We start from the raw sequence: 17,793 nt of genomic DNA, 5'->3' as shown, positions 1-17,793 counted from the left end.
CTCAAAGTGTGGCCCAGGGACATTATTGTAACTTTTATTCTCTCAGGAGTATACTGTGAAATGTTCTCCAGAGGCCACAAAGTGAAATGCTATAAATATTAAATGCAGAAGTAGATATCGTACTGTCTTTTCCTAAACCAGACATTAAAAAGATCTGCAAAAAATGTAAACCAGACATTAAAAAGATCTGCAAAAAATGTAAACAGTGGCTCTCTTCCTGTTGTGCTTTTTTTGTGTGGGGGGGTGGATATTGCTATTGTTCATAAAAACTATGTTATTTGTGTTAACATGTGATAGATTCATTACTTTGAATAAATTAATGAGTACATATTTATAACATTTGTTTTAATTTCTAATTCAGTAAATACGAGCAAATATAACCCTCAAGTCCAAAGGCTCATTGGAGTTCTGAGTCCTTTTAAGGATGTAAGTAACATGTTGAGCCCAGTGACTTTGAGCACCACTGTATTGTGGTTAACAGGAGAGACTCAAAAACTAGAACCTCTGGGTTCAAATCCCAGCTCCTCTCAAGGAAACTACTCTGAGCCCCAGTGTTCTGTTTTTACAATGTGAGATAATACTCATGTTGTTGTAAAGGTGAAATGGATGAAAACATGTACATCACTTAGATTTGGGGGGGGCATTATCATATGGGTAATATTATCTTTTTTTTTTAAAGATTTTATTTATTTATTTGATAGAGAGAGATCACAAGCAGGCAGAGAGGCAGTCAGAGAGAGAGGAGGAAGCAGGCTCCCTGCCGAGCAGAGAGCCCAATGCGGGGCTCGATCCCAGGACCCTGAGATCATGACCTGAGCCGAAGGCAGCGGCTTAACCCACTGAGCCACCCAGGCGCCCCAAGGGTAATATTATCTTATTGGTTCCCCCGTCTCATGGGGAGATGGGGGCAGGTGTGGTGGGTGGAGCTCATTTAGGATGGGTTTGGTCTACAACATTCCAGGAACCTCTTCTCGTGAAGCCATGAGTAGAGGACCCACCTCTCTGGCAGGATGACCGGCACTGGCTGGATGGAGTATCCCAAGGAGAGGTCATGGGGTTGTGACATGTAAGGAAAGAATTCTGAGCCCACTGACCTCAGAGGACACCAAATGGGAACAGGCAGAGAGGAGAAAACAGGCCATTTCTGTAGGGTTCAGGTCTATTTAGGGCTTTTAAAATTGCAATATATCCTAAAAACAACACTTGGTTTGTTTTCCCCTTTGCTTCTACGGAACATTGTCTGGGAAGGTCCCTATCTCTTTTCAAGGAATATACTGCAGAATTGCAGTGTCCAGAGTTTATCCCCAATAGGGTAGATAGGAGCTAGGGCAGGGAGAGTGTCAGGGATTCTGGGGACATTGTTGGCAAAGATACTACAGTGGCTAATACTATGAGATCCCACTGAGTGTTCACAATTGGCCAGGCATTGTGATGAATGATTAATAACCCCAATAGTAAGGTACTAGTATTACCACTACTTTGTAGATAAAGTGATTGAAGAACAGAGAGGTTATGCAACTTGCCCAAGATCACAGACCTAGCAAATGGGAGAGCAAGGGTTCAAACCCAGACACTTTGGATTCACCTTGATAGGCTGCATCTTGGCAAAGGCCCAAGGCCGTGGTTGACTGGGATGTGAGGGAGTAAGAAGAGAGAGAATTGGGTTTCCGTAGGTGCTTTGGAGGATGCCTTACCTGAGCAAGGTCAGCCTGCAGCCAGCATAGAGGGAACCAATGCTGCTGTTTTTGAACAAAGTCCTGAGCTGGGAACAAAGGAGAGGGTGATGAGCTGGAAGGGCCAAGACTTTGGGGCGTGGCAGGCTTGGGACAAGGTAAGCGTTGGCAGGGGGCTCTCACCAGGGGCTGCAGGTTTCTCTCAGTCGCATTGAATATCTCAGAGCCTGAGTTTTCCATGTCCTCTGTGTAGTACAGGTTGGTGACAGTGAAGTTGACAGTAAAAGGCATCAAGAAAGGAACTGCAGCTGTGGTGGTGGGAAGAGAAAATGAGCCCAGTCCTAAGTCAGGCCTGGGCTGGGGGTGGAAGGGAAGGCTCCAAGGGCACATGTTAACTCCAGCACAGAGCTGGGGTTTGGCCTAGACTGGCCTGCTGTTCAAGACCCTCCCACATAGGGTGAGCAACCATCCCATTTTTCCCAGTATGACGTGAGTTCCTGGGATGCCGACGTCCAGGTGGAAAAGTGACACAGTCTTGGGAAACCAGGATGAGTTGGTCACCCTACTCCCACTTCCCCTTCACTCTTACCATTTCAGTACACAGTAGCATCTGCCTCTCTTCAACTTGGGGGAATGAACAGGCCCGGGAAGTACCCCCACTAGCAATGATTGATGGGAGTTGGTGGGTAAACACCCCAGCTCCTTTATTCGCCCCCCTCCACCCGCCGAGAGGATGACTCCAGAGTTCCTGTTCTACACATTCTCCCAGGGGCCCCTCCAGACTCCAGAACTGTTAAATTTCTGATGTTCAAGGTACCCAGTGTTTGGAAGTTCATTACTGTTGCCCTAATGAACTAATACATCACATGACTGAGTAGTTCTTTCTCTAGGTATGCATCCCAAAGAACTGGACACAGGGGCTCAGATACGTGCACACCCACATTCATAGCAGCATTATCTGCAGTAGCCAAAAGGTGGAAACAGTCTGAGTGTCCATCAACAGATGAACAGACAGATAAAATGTGGTCCATCCTTACAATGGAATATCATTCATCTGTAAACAGAAATGAAGTTCTGATTTCTGATACACACTATGACATGATGACATTGTACTCAGTGAAATAAGCCACACACACACACACACACACACACACACACACACACACACACACACTGTGCGATTCCACATATACAAGATATCTAAAATAGGCAAACTGACAATAGAAGTGAATTAGAGTTACCAGGGGCTGAGAGGAGTGGGGAAGGAAAGCTAAAGTCTAATGGGTACACAGATCCTGTCTGGGGTGAAAAAACGTTTTGGAGAAAGATAGGGTAATATTTATACAACACTGTGAATGTAATTAATGCCACTGAACTGTACATTTAGAATAGCTAATTTTATAGTGTGTGTGTGTATATATATATATATATTTTTTTTTTAAAAATATTTTACCACAGTAAAAAAAAAAAGTCATTCTTACCTGTTTCTGAAGTCACACTCAGAGAGGTCATGGTGGATGTCCCAGGTGAGGTCTCAGGGACAAAGGGACTTCCTGCTGATGTACTGAAGGTGGTTGTGTTCTCTGCCATGATGGGGCCTGAACCTGTAGCAGCTACATTGGTGGTCTCAAGAGTTGTGATTTTCAGGACAGTGGTTGAACTCAGTCCTTCTCTGTGACCAGTTTTCGGTGGTGTTGGGGTCTCTGATGCTATCAGAGTCACAGTTTTGGACAATTCAGGGAGTCCAACTGAAGTCACAGGTGGTGAGGGTTCACCAGTGGTTGCAGGGGTACTGACAGGCCCAAGAACACCAGGAGTCAAAGTTGGGATACTGGTGCTGGCATTTGATGGAGGGCTGGGGGCCAGTAAGCCTGTGGTTTCCAGTAAAATGGGGGAAAGAGTTGAGGTTGAAATAGCTGTGCTGACGTCTGTGCCAGGATGGGTGGAAAGTGAGGCTGTTTCTGCAGGAACACCAAGTGAGATAGTTGGACCTAGATCACCTCCACTGGTCTTGGTCACAGGTGTGGTGAAGGATGTTATTTCTGCTGGACTGGGGGAAACAGTCTGAGTTGGAAGAGCTGCACTAATCTCCAGCTGAGGCCGGATGGATAGTGAGGCTATGGTCTCTGGTAAGTGAGGAAAAGCAGTCGAACTAGGAAAATTCGTGATTGTTTTTGTACTGGACTGGGTGACCAATAAGGCTGTGGTTGCTGGTTCACTAGGAGAAAGAGTCAGACTTGGAATAGTCATATCAGCATCTGTCTCAGAACTAGGGGCCTGGGAGGTCCCCATATCTGGTACACCAGGGGAGATGGTTGGACTTGGAACAACTGAACGGACTTCTGCCCCAAGACTGGTGGCTATTGAGTATGTGGTATCTGGTTCACTTTTGGAAAAAACCAGAGGTGTTGTGGGGACAGAGGTGTTTGGGCTGGTCTCTGCAGAATGGGTGGCCAATGAGACTGTTATATCTGGCTTATGTGTAAAATCAGTCTGAGTTGGAACAGCTGAACTGGCTTCTGTCCCAGAATGGGTGACCCATGAAGCCGTGGTCTCCAGTTGACTTGGAGAAACAGTCAGAGTTGTAAAACTTGTACTGACTTCTTCCCCAGTACTGGTGACCATTGAGGTCACCAGCTCTGGCACAGTAGAGGAGACAGTTGGAGCTGGAATGGCTGAACTGGTCTGTGCCCCAGAATGAGTAACCATCATGGCTGTGGTCACTGACTCCACAGGAGAAAGATTCAGAGTCGAGATAGCCATACTGGCCTCTTTCTCAGTACTAGTGACCTGTGAGGTCACCATATCTGGTACACCAGGGGAAACAGTTGGAGTTGGAACAACAGAACTGACTTCTGCCCCATGGCTGGTGGCCACTAAGGGTGTGGTATATGATTCACTATGGGAAACACTGGGTATAGTCCTTGGAACTGTATTACTGGTCTCTGCAGGATGGGTGATCAATGAGACTGCTGTTTCTGGCTCCTCAGGGGAAATAGTAAGAGTAGGAGCAGCTGAACTGGCTTCTTTCTCAGAATGGGTGACCCATGAGGCTGTGGTCTCCAGTTGACCTGGAGAAACAGTGAGAGTTGTAAGAGTTGTACTGGTCTCTGCCTCAGAACTTGTGATCAGTGAGATTTCCACCCCTGATACACCAGGGGAGCCTGCTGGAGTTAGAATGGCTGAAATTGTCTGTGCCCCAGAACTGGTAGCTACTGAGTGTGTGGTATCTGATTCACTATGGGAAAAACTGGGCGTTGCCTTGGGAATAGTTGGACTGTTCTCTGCAGAATGGGTGACCAATGAGACTGCTGTTTCTGGCTCCCCAGGGGAAACAGAAAGAGGTGGAGAAGCTGAACTGGCTTTTTTCTCAGAATGGGTGACCCATGAGGCTGTGGTCTCCAGTTCATGCAGTGAATCAGTCAGAGTTGAGAGAGTTGTATTGGCTTCCACCTCAGAACTGGTAGCCAATAAAGTCACCAATCCTGGCAGAGTGGGTGAGACAGTTGTAGCTGAAGGTGAACTGATCTCTGACCCTGGAGTGGTAGCTGTTGAGAATGAGATGTCTGATTCACCGTGCGGAGTTATTCTGGAAACAGATGTGCCGGTCTTTGCAGAATGGGTGACCCATAAGGCTGTTGTCTCTGAATCATGTGAGGAATCAGTAAGAGTTAGAAAAGTTGCACTGGTCTCTGCCCCAGAATTAGTGACCAGCGAGGTCCCCACCTCTGATACACCAGGGGAGACAGTTGGAGTTGAGACGGAAAAACTGGTCTGTGCTCCATTACGATTAACCCATGAGACTGTGCTTACTGGTTCACCAGCAGAAAGAGTCAGAGGTGAAAGAACCATACTGGCACCTGTCCCAGAACTAGTGGCCTGTGAAGTCACCATGTCTGGTACACCAAGGGAGATAGGTGTAGTTGGAGCAGCTGAACTGGCTTCTGTCTCAAGGCTGGCGGCTGTTGAGGGCATGCTGTTTGATTCCCTATGGGAAACATGGGGGGTTGTCCCGGGAACTGTTGGGCTGGATGTTGCAGGATAAGTGACTAAGGAGACTGTTGTATCTGATTCATGCAGGGATTCAGTCAGAGTCAAAGAGGTTGTACTGGCATCTGTCCCAGAACTAGTGACCTGTGAGGTCACCATATCTGGTACACCAGGTGAGACAGTGATTGTTGGAGTGGCTGAACTAGCTTCTGCCTCAGGAGTGGTGGCCATTGAGAGTGTGGTGTCTAGTTCACTTTGAGAAAAATCCAGAGTTATTCTGGAAACAGGTGTGCTGTTCTCTGTGGAATGACCCCATGAGGCTCTTGTATTTGGCTCACCAGGGGAAACAGTCAAAGCTCCAACAGTGGAAATGGCTTCTGTTCCAGCATGGGTGACCTGTGAGGCTGTTGCCTCTAGTTCGTCAGTCAGAGTTATAAATGCTGTACTGGCTTCTGCCTCAGAATTGGTGACTGGTGAGATTTCTACCCCTATTATATTAGGGGAGATGGTTGGAGTTGGAATGGCTGAACCAGTCTGTGACTCAGGACGTGTAATCAATGAGACTTTTGTATCTAGCTTACCAGGAGAAATAGTCAGAGGTTGACCAGCTGGGCTGGTCTCTGCTGTAAAACTAGTATCCAGTGAGGTCACCAGCCCTGGCTCACTAGGGAAGACATTTGGAGTTGGAGTGGATGAACTGCTCTGCACCACAGGATGGGTGACCCATAAGGCAGAGGTCTCTGGTTCATCTTGGGAATCAGTTAGAGTTGAAATGACCATACTTGTCTCTGCCCCAGGACTTGTTACCAGCGAGGTCACCATTTCTGGTACACCAGGGAAGACAGTCAGAGTTGGAACAGCGGGACTGTTCTTTGCCCCAGAACTAGGGACCAGTGAGGGTGTGGTTTCTGACCCTCTATTGAAAACAGATGAGGTTGTCCTGGGAAGCTCTGTGCTGGTATCTGCTCCTGGTCTGGTGGCCAGTGAGGCTGTCATCTCTAGAACATCAGGGGAAACATCTGGGGTTGTAAAGATCGTTCCTCTTGTGCTTGTGCTGGCCATTTTACTTGACGTCCTGAGGAGAGTCAGCATTCCAGAAGTGGGAGTAGAGACTGTAGTGGTCAAAGTTGCTGTAGAGGTGGTCTTCAGAGCTGTGATTTCTGCGCTTTCTGTCCACTCTGTTGGTGGTCCTGTGAAGTGGGGGATGGACACACAGTTTGGACAAAATGATTGCCACTTATCAGACTGGCAAGGGCTTATTTTTTTCTCTAAATGAGGAAAGGGAGAGAAATGTCTCTGCCTGAGATATGCACGTAATGCTTCTGAGATGGGAAGAGGAATTGTCATTGACCTTCTCGCACCTTCCCCTTCTCCTCTTGTGCAGTAACTCTGTGAAATCTTAACCACTCCTTATTCCCAAACATTGTCTGTACTCTACAGCCCCTAAGCCTTTGTTCAGGCTGTTTTCTCTGTCTGCCTTGTCCATCTTTCATCAGATTCCTTACATTCCGCCCTTCTAGAAACCCTAACTCAAATCAACTTTCACAAATCCATGTCAGAATTCATCTCTCCCTTCTCAATATTTCCTTACCCTACTGTCTGAATCTGCACCATAGCATGCCTCACAGTCTGCTTGGTAACAGCTATTACTAGCCAGAAGACTGCTTGTCATATAGTAGGTGGCCACAAATATTTGTTGAGTGAGTATGTGAATGAATGGTTACATGGATGGTTGTATACAGAGACAGGTCTCTGTGGGCTTAAGAGAGATCATGTGTCATTGTGCTTAAGAGCTTGGGCTCTTAAGAAGAAGGTAGACCTGCACTTAGCTTCTGGCTCCTATGCTAACTGGATGTGTTACCAAACCTTGCTAGATTTCCATATTCTCATCTGTGAAGTAGGTATAAGCACAGTGGCTATCTCAGAATGCTGATAATAATGCACCAAATCCAATGCCTGCTGGCTTGCAATATACTACCACCGCTACTTCTACTATTACCTGCTGTTACTGCCATTACTACTGTCACTGCTAATACCTACCATTACTGCTGTTACTGCTCTTCCCACCCAGAACCATTGTTACTACTGCTACTTTTACCTACTGTCACTGGAGTTATTACTACTGTTTCTACTACTACTACTCCCTTTTTGTATTTCCACTACAAAATAAGTGTTTGCTGAGTTATATTTGCCAGGAACCACACTAGACCAGTATTAAAGCTGGCCAAGGTGCCTGGAATTCAGACTCTGAAAATGAGTAAACTTACATTGGCTGAGAAGCAACTACTGACTGGAGGTTCAAGTAATGGTAAATAAAACACATTACCCTTTAAAATATATTTTTAAAAATGGTCCCCAGAAAGGAGGGAGAACCACCAGGAGGCTTCTCTATAAAGACCCCAAAGTCCACTGGCACTTGATCCAGGGATAAAATAAAGAGGATTTAGACTCTGATGGGGGAGTGATGTCCCTCTTTTGCGAAGGCTATCCTGAACTCTCACATTTCCAAGAGTGGACATATTGAAATGCTTTACATGTATCTGGCAATGAGGAGTGGAAGAGAGAGGAGGGGGAGGAGGGATATCTACAAGCACCTAGCATGATTTATCTCTTTGATCCTCACCAGAACATTGAATGTACATTATATTATTCTTGTGGTTTCATAGAAGAGAAAGACAGATGCTCAGAGATCTTTATCTGCCAAGGGCACACACTATTGACTGCTTGTGTGGAAATCTGAACATCATTCTGTCTTGCTAAAACCAATGCTCTCCAGCACTGTAATATATCACTCCCTAACTGAATCTCAGGATTTTGTGGGGGCCAGGATAAAAAGAGAACGATGTAAGGAGAAAATATCCATCTGGAGAGAAGTTCAAACAAAAATTTCCTAGTTCAGGTTCTCAACCTGGGGTGATTTTGCTCCCAGCAGATACCTGGAAATGTTGGGAGACATTTTTGTTCATCGCAACTGTGTGTGTGTGTATGTGAGGTGCTATTGGCATCTGGTGGGTAGAGGCCAAGATGCTGCTAAGCATCCTATAGTACACAGGACAGTCCACAAGAAATTATTTGCCTGATAGGGCTGAGGCTGAGAAACCCTGCTCTGTGTAGAAAGGAGTCAATGAGGACTGTTAGCCATCTAGATATTGGTCACCACCTGAAACCCAGTGACTCATTTCTTGGTGAACTGATGTAGCCAACCCTATCCATGCCCTACTTATATCCCATATCATGACCCCAGTAGGGTCCTGATGTGGCCCCTGTGACCCCAAACCTAAGGGTTTTCACTTAGCCTATGGCAGGGGAAGGGGGTAGACTGGAAGTGTTGAGGGTTATTACCCTAGGATCAAGCGTCCTACAGCCAACAACAGAAGAGTTGGATAAAAAAAAATGTGCCATCTACTTTACTCCTCAGATAGAACAACACTAGAAGATTTTATTTATTTGAGAGAGAGCACAGAGGGAGAGGGAGAAGCAGACTCCCCACTGAGCAGAGAGCTCAATGCAAGCCTCCATCCCAGGACCCTGAGATTATGACCTGAGCTGAAGGCAGATGCTTAACCAACTGAGCCACCCAGGTGCCCAACACTGACATGTTCTATGCTGTCTCCCAGAGCTTCCCAGTGGGACTGACGCTGTTGCCCATAGATACAATTTGCTTTGACTTTCTTTCCTTGTCTTCTCCAGTGCTTCCTGGGACCATCCCCCACCTGAGACAAACCATTTACCCCATACCCTTAACTCAAGTCTTCTTCTGGGAGATTGAACCAAAGATGGCTGGGTCACAGGATAAGACTAATCATCTGACTGTGGTATAGGGGTTAACTGTCTAAAGCCTGCATGTTGCAGAAAACTCCTAAAATGTATAATAGTCTGAGCTCCAAAAATCTTGGGAATAAATTAATGGGTATGGGAGCTTTACCTTTAACCCCACAGTGAGGAGAACCCCTTGCTATCTATACCTGTACCTCTTAAACTCTTAGGCAGAACAATCACACTGAGAAATGTTAGCAGATGCCTTTTAGAGAGAAAGATTATGGCAGCCAAACAATTGTATAAAACTCTGGGTTGGAATAAAGTTAAACAAATCAGAGGGTGGAGTCAAGATGGTGGAGAAGTAGCAGCTGAGACTACTTCGGGTAGCGGGTAGCGGGAGATCGCTAAATAGCTTATCTAAAGATTGCAAACACCTACAAATCCAACGGGAGATTGAAGAGAAGAAGAACAGCAATTCTAGAAACAGAAAATCAACCACTATCTGAAAGGTAGGACTGGCGGAGAAGTGAATCCAAAGCGACGGAAAGATAGACCGCGGGGGGAGGGGCCAGCTCCCGGCGAGCGGCGGAGCAACGGAGCACAAAATCGGGACTTTTAAAAGTCTGTTCCGCTGAGGGACATCGCTCCAGAGGCTTAACTGGGGTGAAGCCCGGGCGGGGTCAGCGCGGCCTCAGGTCCCGCAGGGTCGCAGAAGGATCGGGGGTGTCTGAGTGTCGCAGAGCTTACCGGTATTGGAGCGGGGAAGCCGGCTACAGAGACAGAGCCGAGGAGTGACTCTCAGCTCGGGGTTGCCTTGAACCGGTCGCAGGCTCGGTCAGCTCGGAGCGCGGCCGGAGGCCAGGGTGATGGGAGTCATTGGGCGCTGTTCTCTGAGGGCGCACCGAGGAGTGGGGCCCCGGGCTCTCGGCTCCTCCGGGCCAGAGACCGGGAGGCCGCCATCTTCATTCCTGCCCTCGGGACTCTACGGAAAGCGCTCAGGGAACAAAAGTTCCCGAAAGCAAACCCGAGCGGATGACTCAGCGCGGCCCCGGGTAAGGGCGGTGCAACTCCGCCTGGGGCAAAGACGCTTGAGAATCACTACAACAGGCCCCTCCCCCAGAAGATCAACGGGAAACCCAGCCAGGACCAAGTTCACCTACCGAGGAGTGCAGTTTCAATACCAAGGAGACTGGCAGAATTCCAGAGAAGAAAGCAAAGCACGGAACTCATGGCTTTCTCCCCATGATTTTTTAGCCTTGCAGTTAATTAATTTTTTTTTCTTTTTCAATTTTTTTTTCCTTTTTCTCTTCTTCTGCTAAATTTTTTTAACTTTTACCGTTTTCTTTTTTAACGTTTTTTAAATAGTTTATCTAATATATATATATATTTTTCCTCTTTTTATATTTTTTCTTTATCGGCTTTCTTTTTTTAATAGTTTCTTTTTTTTTTCTTTTTTTTTTTCTTTTTTCTTTCTGAACCCCTTTTTATCCCCTTTCTCCCCCCTCACGATTTGGGATCTCTTCTGATTTGGTGAAAGCATATTTTCCTGGGGTTGTTGCCACCCTTTTAGTATTTTACTTGCTCCTTCATATACTCTTATCTGGACAAAATGACAAGGCGGAAAAATTCACAACAAAAAAAAGAACAAGAAGCAGTACCAAAGGCTAGGGACCTAATCAATACAGACATTGGTTATATGTCAGATATAGAGTTCAGAATGACGATTCTCAAGGTTCTAGCCGGGCTTGAAAAAGGCATGGAAGATATTAAAGCAACCTTCTTGGGAGATATAAAAGCCCTTTCTGGAGAAATAAAAGAACTAAAATCGAACCAAGTTGAAATAAAAAAAAGCTATTAATGAGGTGCAATCAAAAATGGAGGCTCTCACTGCTAGGATAAATGAGGCAGAAGAAAGAATTAGCGATATAGAAGACCAAATGACAGAGAATAAAGAAGCTGAGCAAAAGAGGGACAAACAGCTACTGGACCACGAGGGGAGAATTCGAGAGATAAGTGACACCATAAGACGAAACAACATTAGAATAATTGGGATTCCAGAAGAAGAGGAAACAGAGAGGGGAGCAGAAGGTCTGTTGGAGAGAATTATTGGAGAGAATTTCCCCAATATGGCAAAGGGAACAAGCATCAAAATCCAGGAGGTTCAGAGAACCCCCCTCAAAATCAATAAGAATAGGTCCACACCCCGTCACCTAATAGTAAAATTTACAAGTCTTAGTGACAAAGAAAAGATCCTGAAAGCAGCCCGGGAAAAGAAGTCTGTAACGTACAATGGTAAAAATATTAGATTGGCAGCAGACTTATCCACAGAGACCTGGCAGGCCAGAAAGAGCTGGCATGATATATTCAGAGTACTAAATGAGAAAAGCATGCAGCCAAGAATACTATATCCAGCTAGGCTATCATTGAAAATAGAAGGAGAGATTAAAAGCTTCCAGGACAAACAAAAACTGAAAGAATTTGCAAATACCAAACCAGCTCTACAGGAAATATTGAAAGAGGGTCTCTAAGCAAAGAGAGACCCTAAAAGTAGTAGATCAGAAAGAAACAGAGACAATATACAATGACAGTCACCTTACAGGCAATACAATGGCACTAAATTCATATCTCTCCATACTTACCCTGAAAGTTAATGGGCTAAATGCCCCAATCAAAAGACACCGGGTATCAGAATGGATAAAAAAACAAAACCCATCTATATGTTGCCTACAAGAAACTCATCTTAAACCCGAAGACACCTCCAGGTTTAAAGTGAGGGGGTGGAAAAGAATTTACCATGCTAATGGACATCAGAAGAAAGGAGGAGTGGCAATCCTTATATCAGATCAATTAGATTTTAAGCCAAAGACTATAATAAGAGATGAGGAAGGACACTATATCATACTCAAAGGAACTGTCCAACAAGAAGATCTAACAATTTTAAATATCTATGCCCCTAACGTGGGAGCAGCCAACTATATAAACCAATTAATAACAAAATCAAAGAAACACATCGACAAGAATACAATAATAGTAGGGGATTTTAACACTCCCCTCACTGAAATGGACAGATCATCCAAGCAAAAGATCAACAAGGAAATCAAGGCCTTAAATGACACACTGGACCAGATGGACATCACAGATATATTCAGAACATTTCATCCCAAAGCAACAGAATACACATTCTTCTCTAGTGCACATGGAACATTCTCCAGAATAGATCACATTCTTGGTCCTAAATCAAGTCTCAACCGGTATCAAAAGATTGGGATCATTCCCTGCATATTTTCAGACCACAATGCTCTGAAGCTAGAACTCAATAACAAGAGGAAATTTGGAAAGAACCCAAATACATGGAGACTAAACAGCATCCTTCTAAAGAATGAATGGGTCAACCAGGAAATTAAAGAAGAATTGAAAAAATTCATGGAAACAAATGATAATGAAAACACAACGGTTCAGAATCTGTGGGACACAACAAAGGCAGTCCTGAGAGGAAAATATATAGCGGTACAAGCCTTTCTCAAGAAACAAGAAAGGTCTCAGGTACACAACCTAACCCTACACCTAAAGGAGCTGGAGAAAGAACAAGAATGAAAGCCTAAACCCAGCAGGAGAAGAGAAATCATAAAGATCAGAGCAGAAATCAATGAAATAGAAACCAAAAAAACAATAGAACAAATCAACGAAACTAGGAGCTGGTTCTTTGAAAGAATTAATAAGATTGATAAACCCCTGGCCAGACTTATCAAAAAGAAAAGAGAAAGGACCCAAATAAATAAAATCATGAATGAAAGAGGAGAGATCACAACAAACACCAAAGAAATACAGACAATTATAAGAACATACTATGAGTAACTCTATGCCAACAAATTTGACAATCTGGAAGAAATGGATGCATTCTTAGAGACATATAAACTACCACAACTGAACCAGGAAGAAATAGAAAGCCTGAACAGACCCATAACCAGTAAGGAGATTGAAACAGTCATCAAAAATCTCCAAACAAACAAAAGCCCAGGGCCAGATGGCTTCCTGGGGGAATTCTACCAAACATTTAAAGAAGAACTAATTCCTATTCTCCTGAAACTGTTCCAAAAAATAGAAATAGAAGGAAAACTTCCAAACTCATTTTATGAGGCCAGCATCACCTTGATCCCAAAACCAGACAAGGATCCCATCAAAAAAGAGAACTACAGACCAATATCCTTGATGAACACAGATGCAAAAATTCTCGCCAAAATACTAGCCAATAGGATTCAACAGTACATTAAAAGGATTATTCACCACGACCAAGTGGGATTTATTCCAGGGCTGCAAGGTTGGTTCAACATCCGCAAATCAATCAATGTGATACAACACATTAATAAAAGAAAGAACAAGAACCATATGATACTCTCCATAGATGCTGAAAAAGCATTTGACAAAGTATAGCATCCCTTCCTGATCAAAACCCTTCAAAGTGTAGGGATAGAGGGCACATACCTCAATATTATCAAAGCCATCTATGAAAAACCCACCGCAAATATCATTCTCAATGGAGAAAAACTGAAAGCTTTTCCGCTAAGGTCAGGAACACGGCAGGGATGTCCGTTATCACCACTGCTATTCAACATAGTACTAGAAGTCCTAGCTTCAGCAATCAGACAACAAAAGGAAATTAAAGGCATCCAAATCGGCAAAGAAGAAGTCAAACTATCACTCTTCGCAGATGATATGATACTATATGAGGAAAACCCAAAAGACTCCACTCCAAAACTGCTAGAACTTGTACAGGAATTCAGTAAAGTGTCAGGATATAAAATCAATGCACAGAAATCAGTTGCATTTCTCTACACCAACAACAAGACAGAAGAAAGAGAAATTAAGGAGTCCATCCCATTTACAATTGCACCCAAAACTATAAGATACCTAGGAATAAACCTAACCAAAGAGACTAAGAATCTATACACAGAAAACTATAAAGTACTCATGAAAGAAATTGAGGAAGACACAAAGAAATGGAAAAATGTTCCATGCTCCTGGATTGGAAGAATAAATATTGTGAAAATGTCTATGCTACCTAAAGCAATCTACACATTTAATGCAATTCCTATCAAAGTACCATCCATTTTTTTCAAAGAAATGGAACAAATAATCCTAAAATTTATATGGAACCAGAAAAGACTTCGAATAGCCAAAGGAATATTGAAAAAGAAAGCCAAAGTTGGTGGCATCACAATTCCGGACTTCAAGCTCTATTACAAAGCTGTCATCATCAAGACAGCATGGTACTGGCACAAAAACAGACACATAGATCAATGGAACAGAATAGAGAGCCCAGAAATAGACCCTCAACTCTATGGTCAACTCATCTTCGACAAAGCAGGAAAGAATGTCCAATGGAACAAAGACAGCCTCTTCAACAAATGGTGTTGGGAAAATTGGACAGCCACATGCAGAAAAATGAAATTGGATCATTTCCTTACACCACACACGAAAATAGATTCAAAATGGATGAAGGATCTCAATGTGAGAAAGGAATCCATCAAAATCCTTGAGGAGAACACAGGCAGCAACCTCTTCGACCTCAGCTGCAGCAACATCTTCCTAGGAACATCACCAAAGGCAAGGGAAGCAAGGGGAAAAATGAACTATTGGGATTTTATCAAGATCAAAAGCTTTTGCACAGCAAAGGAAACAGTGAACAAAACCAAAAGACAACTGACAGAATGGGAGAAGATATTTGCAAATGACATATCAGATAAAGGGCTAGTGTCCAAAATCTATAAAGAACTTAGCAAACTCAACACCCAAAGAACAAATAATCCAATCAAGAAATGGGCAGAGGACATGAACAGACATTTCTGCAAAAAAGACATCCAGATGGCCAACAGACACATGAAAAAGTGCTCCATATCACTCGGCATCAGGGAAATACAAATCAAAACCACCATGAGATATCACCTCACACCAGTCAGAATGGCTAAAATTAACAAGTCAGGAAATGACAGATGCTGGCGAGGATGCGGAGAAAGGGGAACCCTCCTACACTGTTGGTGGGAATGCAAGCTGGTGCAACCACTCTGGAAAACAGCATGGAGGTTCCTCAAAATGTTGAAAATAGAACTACCCTATGACCCAGCAATTGCACTGCTGGGTATTTACCCTAAAGATACAAACGTAGTGATCCAAAGGGGCACGTGCACCCGAATGTTTATAGCAGCAATGTCTACAATAGCCAAACTATGGAAAGAACCTAGATGTCCATCAACAGACGAATGGATAAAGAAGATGTGGTATATATACACAATGGAATACTATGCAGCCATCAAAAGAAATGAAATCTTGCCATTTGCGACGACGTGGATGGAACTAGAGGGTATCATGCTTAGCGAAATAAGTCAATCGGAGAAAGACAACTATCATATGATCTCCCTGATATGAGGGAGAGGAGATGCAACATGGGGGGTTGAGGGGGTAGGAGAAGAGTAAATGAAACAAGATGGGATTGGGAGGGAGACAAACCATAAGTGACTCTTAATCTCACAAAACAAACTGAGGGTTGATGGGGGGAGGGGGTTGGGAGAGGGGGGGTGGGGTTATGGATATTGGGGAGGGCATGTGCTATGGTGAGTGCTGTGAAGTGTGTAAACCTGGCGATTCGCAGACCTGTACCCCTGGGGATAAAAATATATGTTTATATATAAAAAAAAGTTAAACAAATCATTTTACAGTAGGATTTCTCAGAGTCTTTAATATGCTTATGCATATTATGGTTCTTTAGGAAGGAGCAACACGTCTGCCAAACCTATTGATTGATTGATTGATTTATGTTTTGCCTCAAAATTCTTTGTCCTTTTGCTAAAGGATATCCAAGCATTACCAAGCCTTAGGTTTCCTGAATGTTGTTTTCTGCCCGTGTCTCCAGTATCATTTCCTACTACCCCATCCTTCTCCCTCATACTTAAGCAAAGGCAAGTTATTTGTATCTCCCAAATATTTCCAGTTTTACCCCCTCTCTGTGCCTTTGTACGTGGCTGTTCTCTCTCTCCAGAATGTCCTCATCAACTCCCTTTGTCTTTCTGGTAAATCCCTAGTCCTCCTTTCAAACCCGATTCAGATATCATCTTCCTCATTAAGCCTTCCTTCTATAGTTCAAATACATCTTCATTGCATATGTTTAAAGTTGCATCATAGTTATTCTGTTCCTTTGTTGCTTCTCTGCTGGTCTGAGAGCTTCATGGATATAGTGCCCAAGTATTTTCATCTGTTCATCCTCTGCTTATAACAGTCTCTAACACAGAGAAAGCGATTAATAAGCATTTTCAGAGTTAAGTTAAACTGGGACCCATTTGTGGAACTGACATAGCCAACCCTGAACTAAACTCACTCTGCATGTTATGAGGAAAAGAAAAGTGGTCATGTCCACTTGGTAACCATTAGACAAAGATCCAGCTAAGACAGGAAGCTCACGGACACCCCACATGGTTCTTCCTCTAAAGAAACAAACAGTTCCTCTCCCTGGAAGAGGAAGTAAGACTTCAAGTGAGACTACTGGGAAGTAAGCGAAGTTGAACCTACCTTTTGGACTAGCAGATGATGTGAGTGCCACAGAGACATGGGCTGGTCCTGTGGCTCCTCCATGGGCTGCCTCATTGGGTTTCTTTGAGATTTGCTCCACAATGCCATCAGTCCCTACAGGTGAGGGTGGAAAAGAAACCTGGGTTAATTCATCTCATCCAGAAGAGTACTGTCCAAATGGATCCACTTAATTGACTATACAACTCAATTCTTTTCAAGTCCAGCTGTATGGGATGGAGCCAGGGCTCTGCACCACAAATGGCCACCTGTGTCCATTGACCCACTCGTCCACCTGTAGATCTGTTCATCTTTCCTTCCATCCATCCCTATATCGACCCATCCATCTTTCCTTCTTTCCTCCTTTCTCTAAATCCATCCTCCCTTCTACACATTTGCTCTCTCTTCTTTCATTTATCTGTCTTTCCATTCTTTCTTTATCCCATCCAACCACTCTTCTACCTTCTTACCCTCTTGCACATCACCTGTTTATGGAACACCCATGACTCAACTACTGAGCCACAGGTTAAGACTTGGATCAATACCTATTAATGTGTCTAATTTTATTGCAAATTGAGAGGTAACCAAGTCATCTTCCTATAGATACTGGCTAGCAAAGCAGGTGCTAAACGAGTTAGAGGACTTCCCTGCACTTGTCTCCCAAACAAAAGTTGGGGGCAAATTCAACTTTTCAGAGAAATGAAATCCTCAAGAAGTTCCCTTCCTCATCTATGGATCTCTTGGAGGTGATGTGCCTCCCTCTAGGCCCCCAGCCCTTCCCACATCCCACAGGTACTTTGTGCCATCATTTTTC

The 17,793-nt window shown here is 44.0% G+C and overlaps 1 protein-coding gene across 8 annotated transcripts in view; it reads right to left on the bottom strand.

Annotated features, from left to right (window-relative positions):
* The window catches only part of MUC16 (mucin 16, cell surface associated), a 121,251-nt gene that overhangs the window by 65,591 nt on the left and 37,867 nt on the right, over positions 1 to 17,793 (bottom strand). For all 8 annotated transcript variants that reach the window (XM_047703669.1, XM_047703695.1, XM_047703677.1 and 5 more), the window contains 4 exons: positions 16,983 to 17,096; positions 3,155 to 6,853; positions 1,857 to 1,981; positions 1,695 to 1,762 (listed from right to left, as the gene is read on the bottom strand). In XM_047703669.1, coding sequence (XP_047559625.1) covers positions 1,695 to 1,762; positions 1,857 to 1,981; positions 3,155 to 6,853; positions 16,983 to 17,096 — 4,006 coding nt within the window. The remainder of the gene's footprint in view (positions 1 to 1,694; positions 1,763 to 1,856; positions 1,982 to 3,154; positions 6,854 to 16,982; positions 17,097 to 17,793) is intronic.

This window comes from Lutra lutra, chromosome 1 (genome assembly GCF_902655055.1).
Source record: "Lutra lutra chromosome 1, mLutLut1.2, whole genome shotgun sequence".
In the NCBI taxonomy this organism is placed as follows: domain Eukaryota; kingdom Metazoa; phylum Chordata; class Mammalia; order Carnivora; family Mustelidae; genus Lutra; species Lutra lutra.
This window is presented reverse-complemented; position numbering and strand designations above follow the sequence as displayed.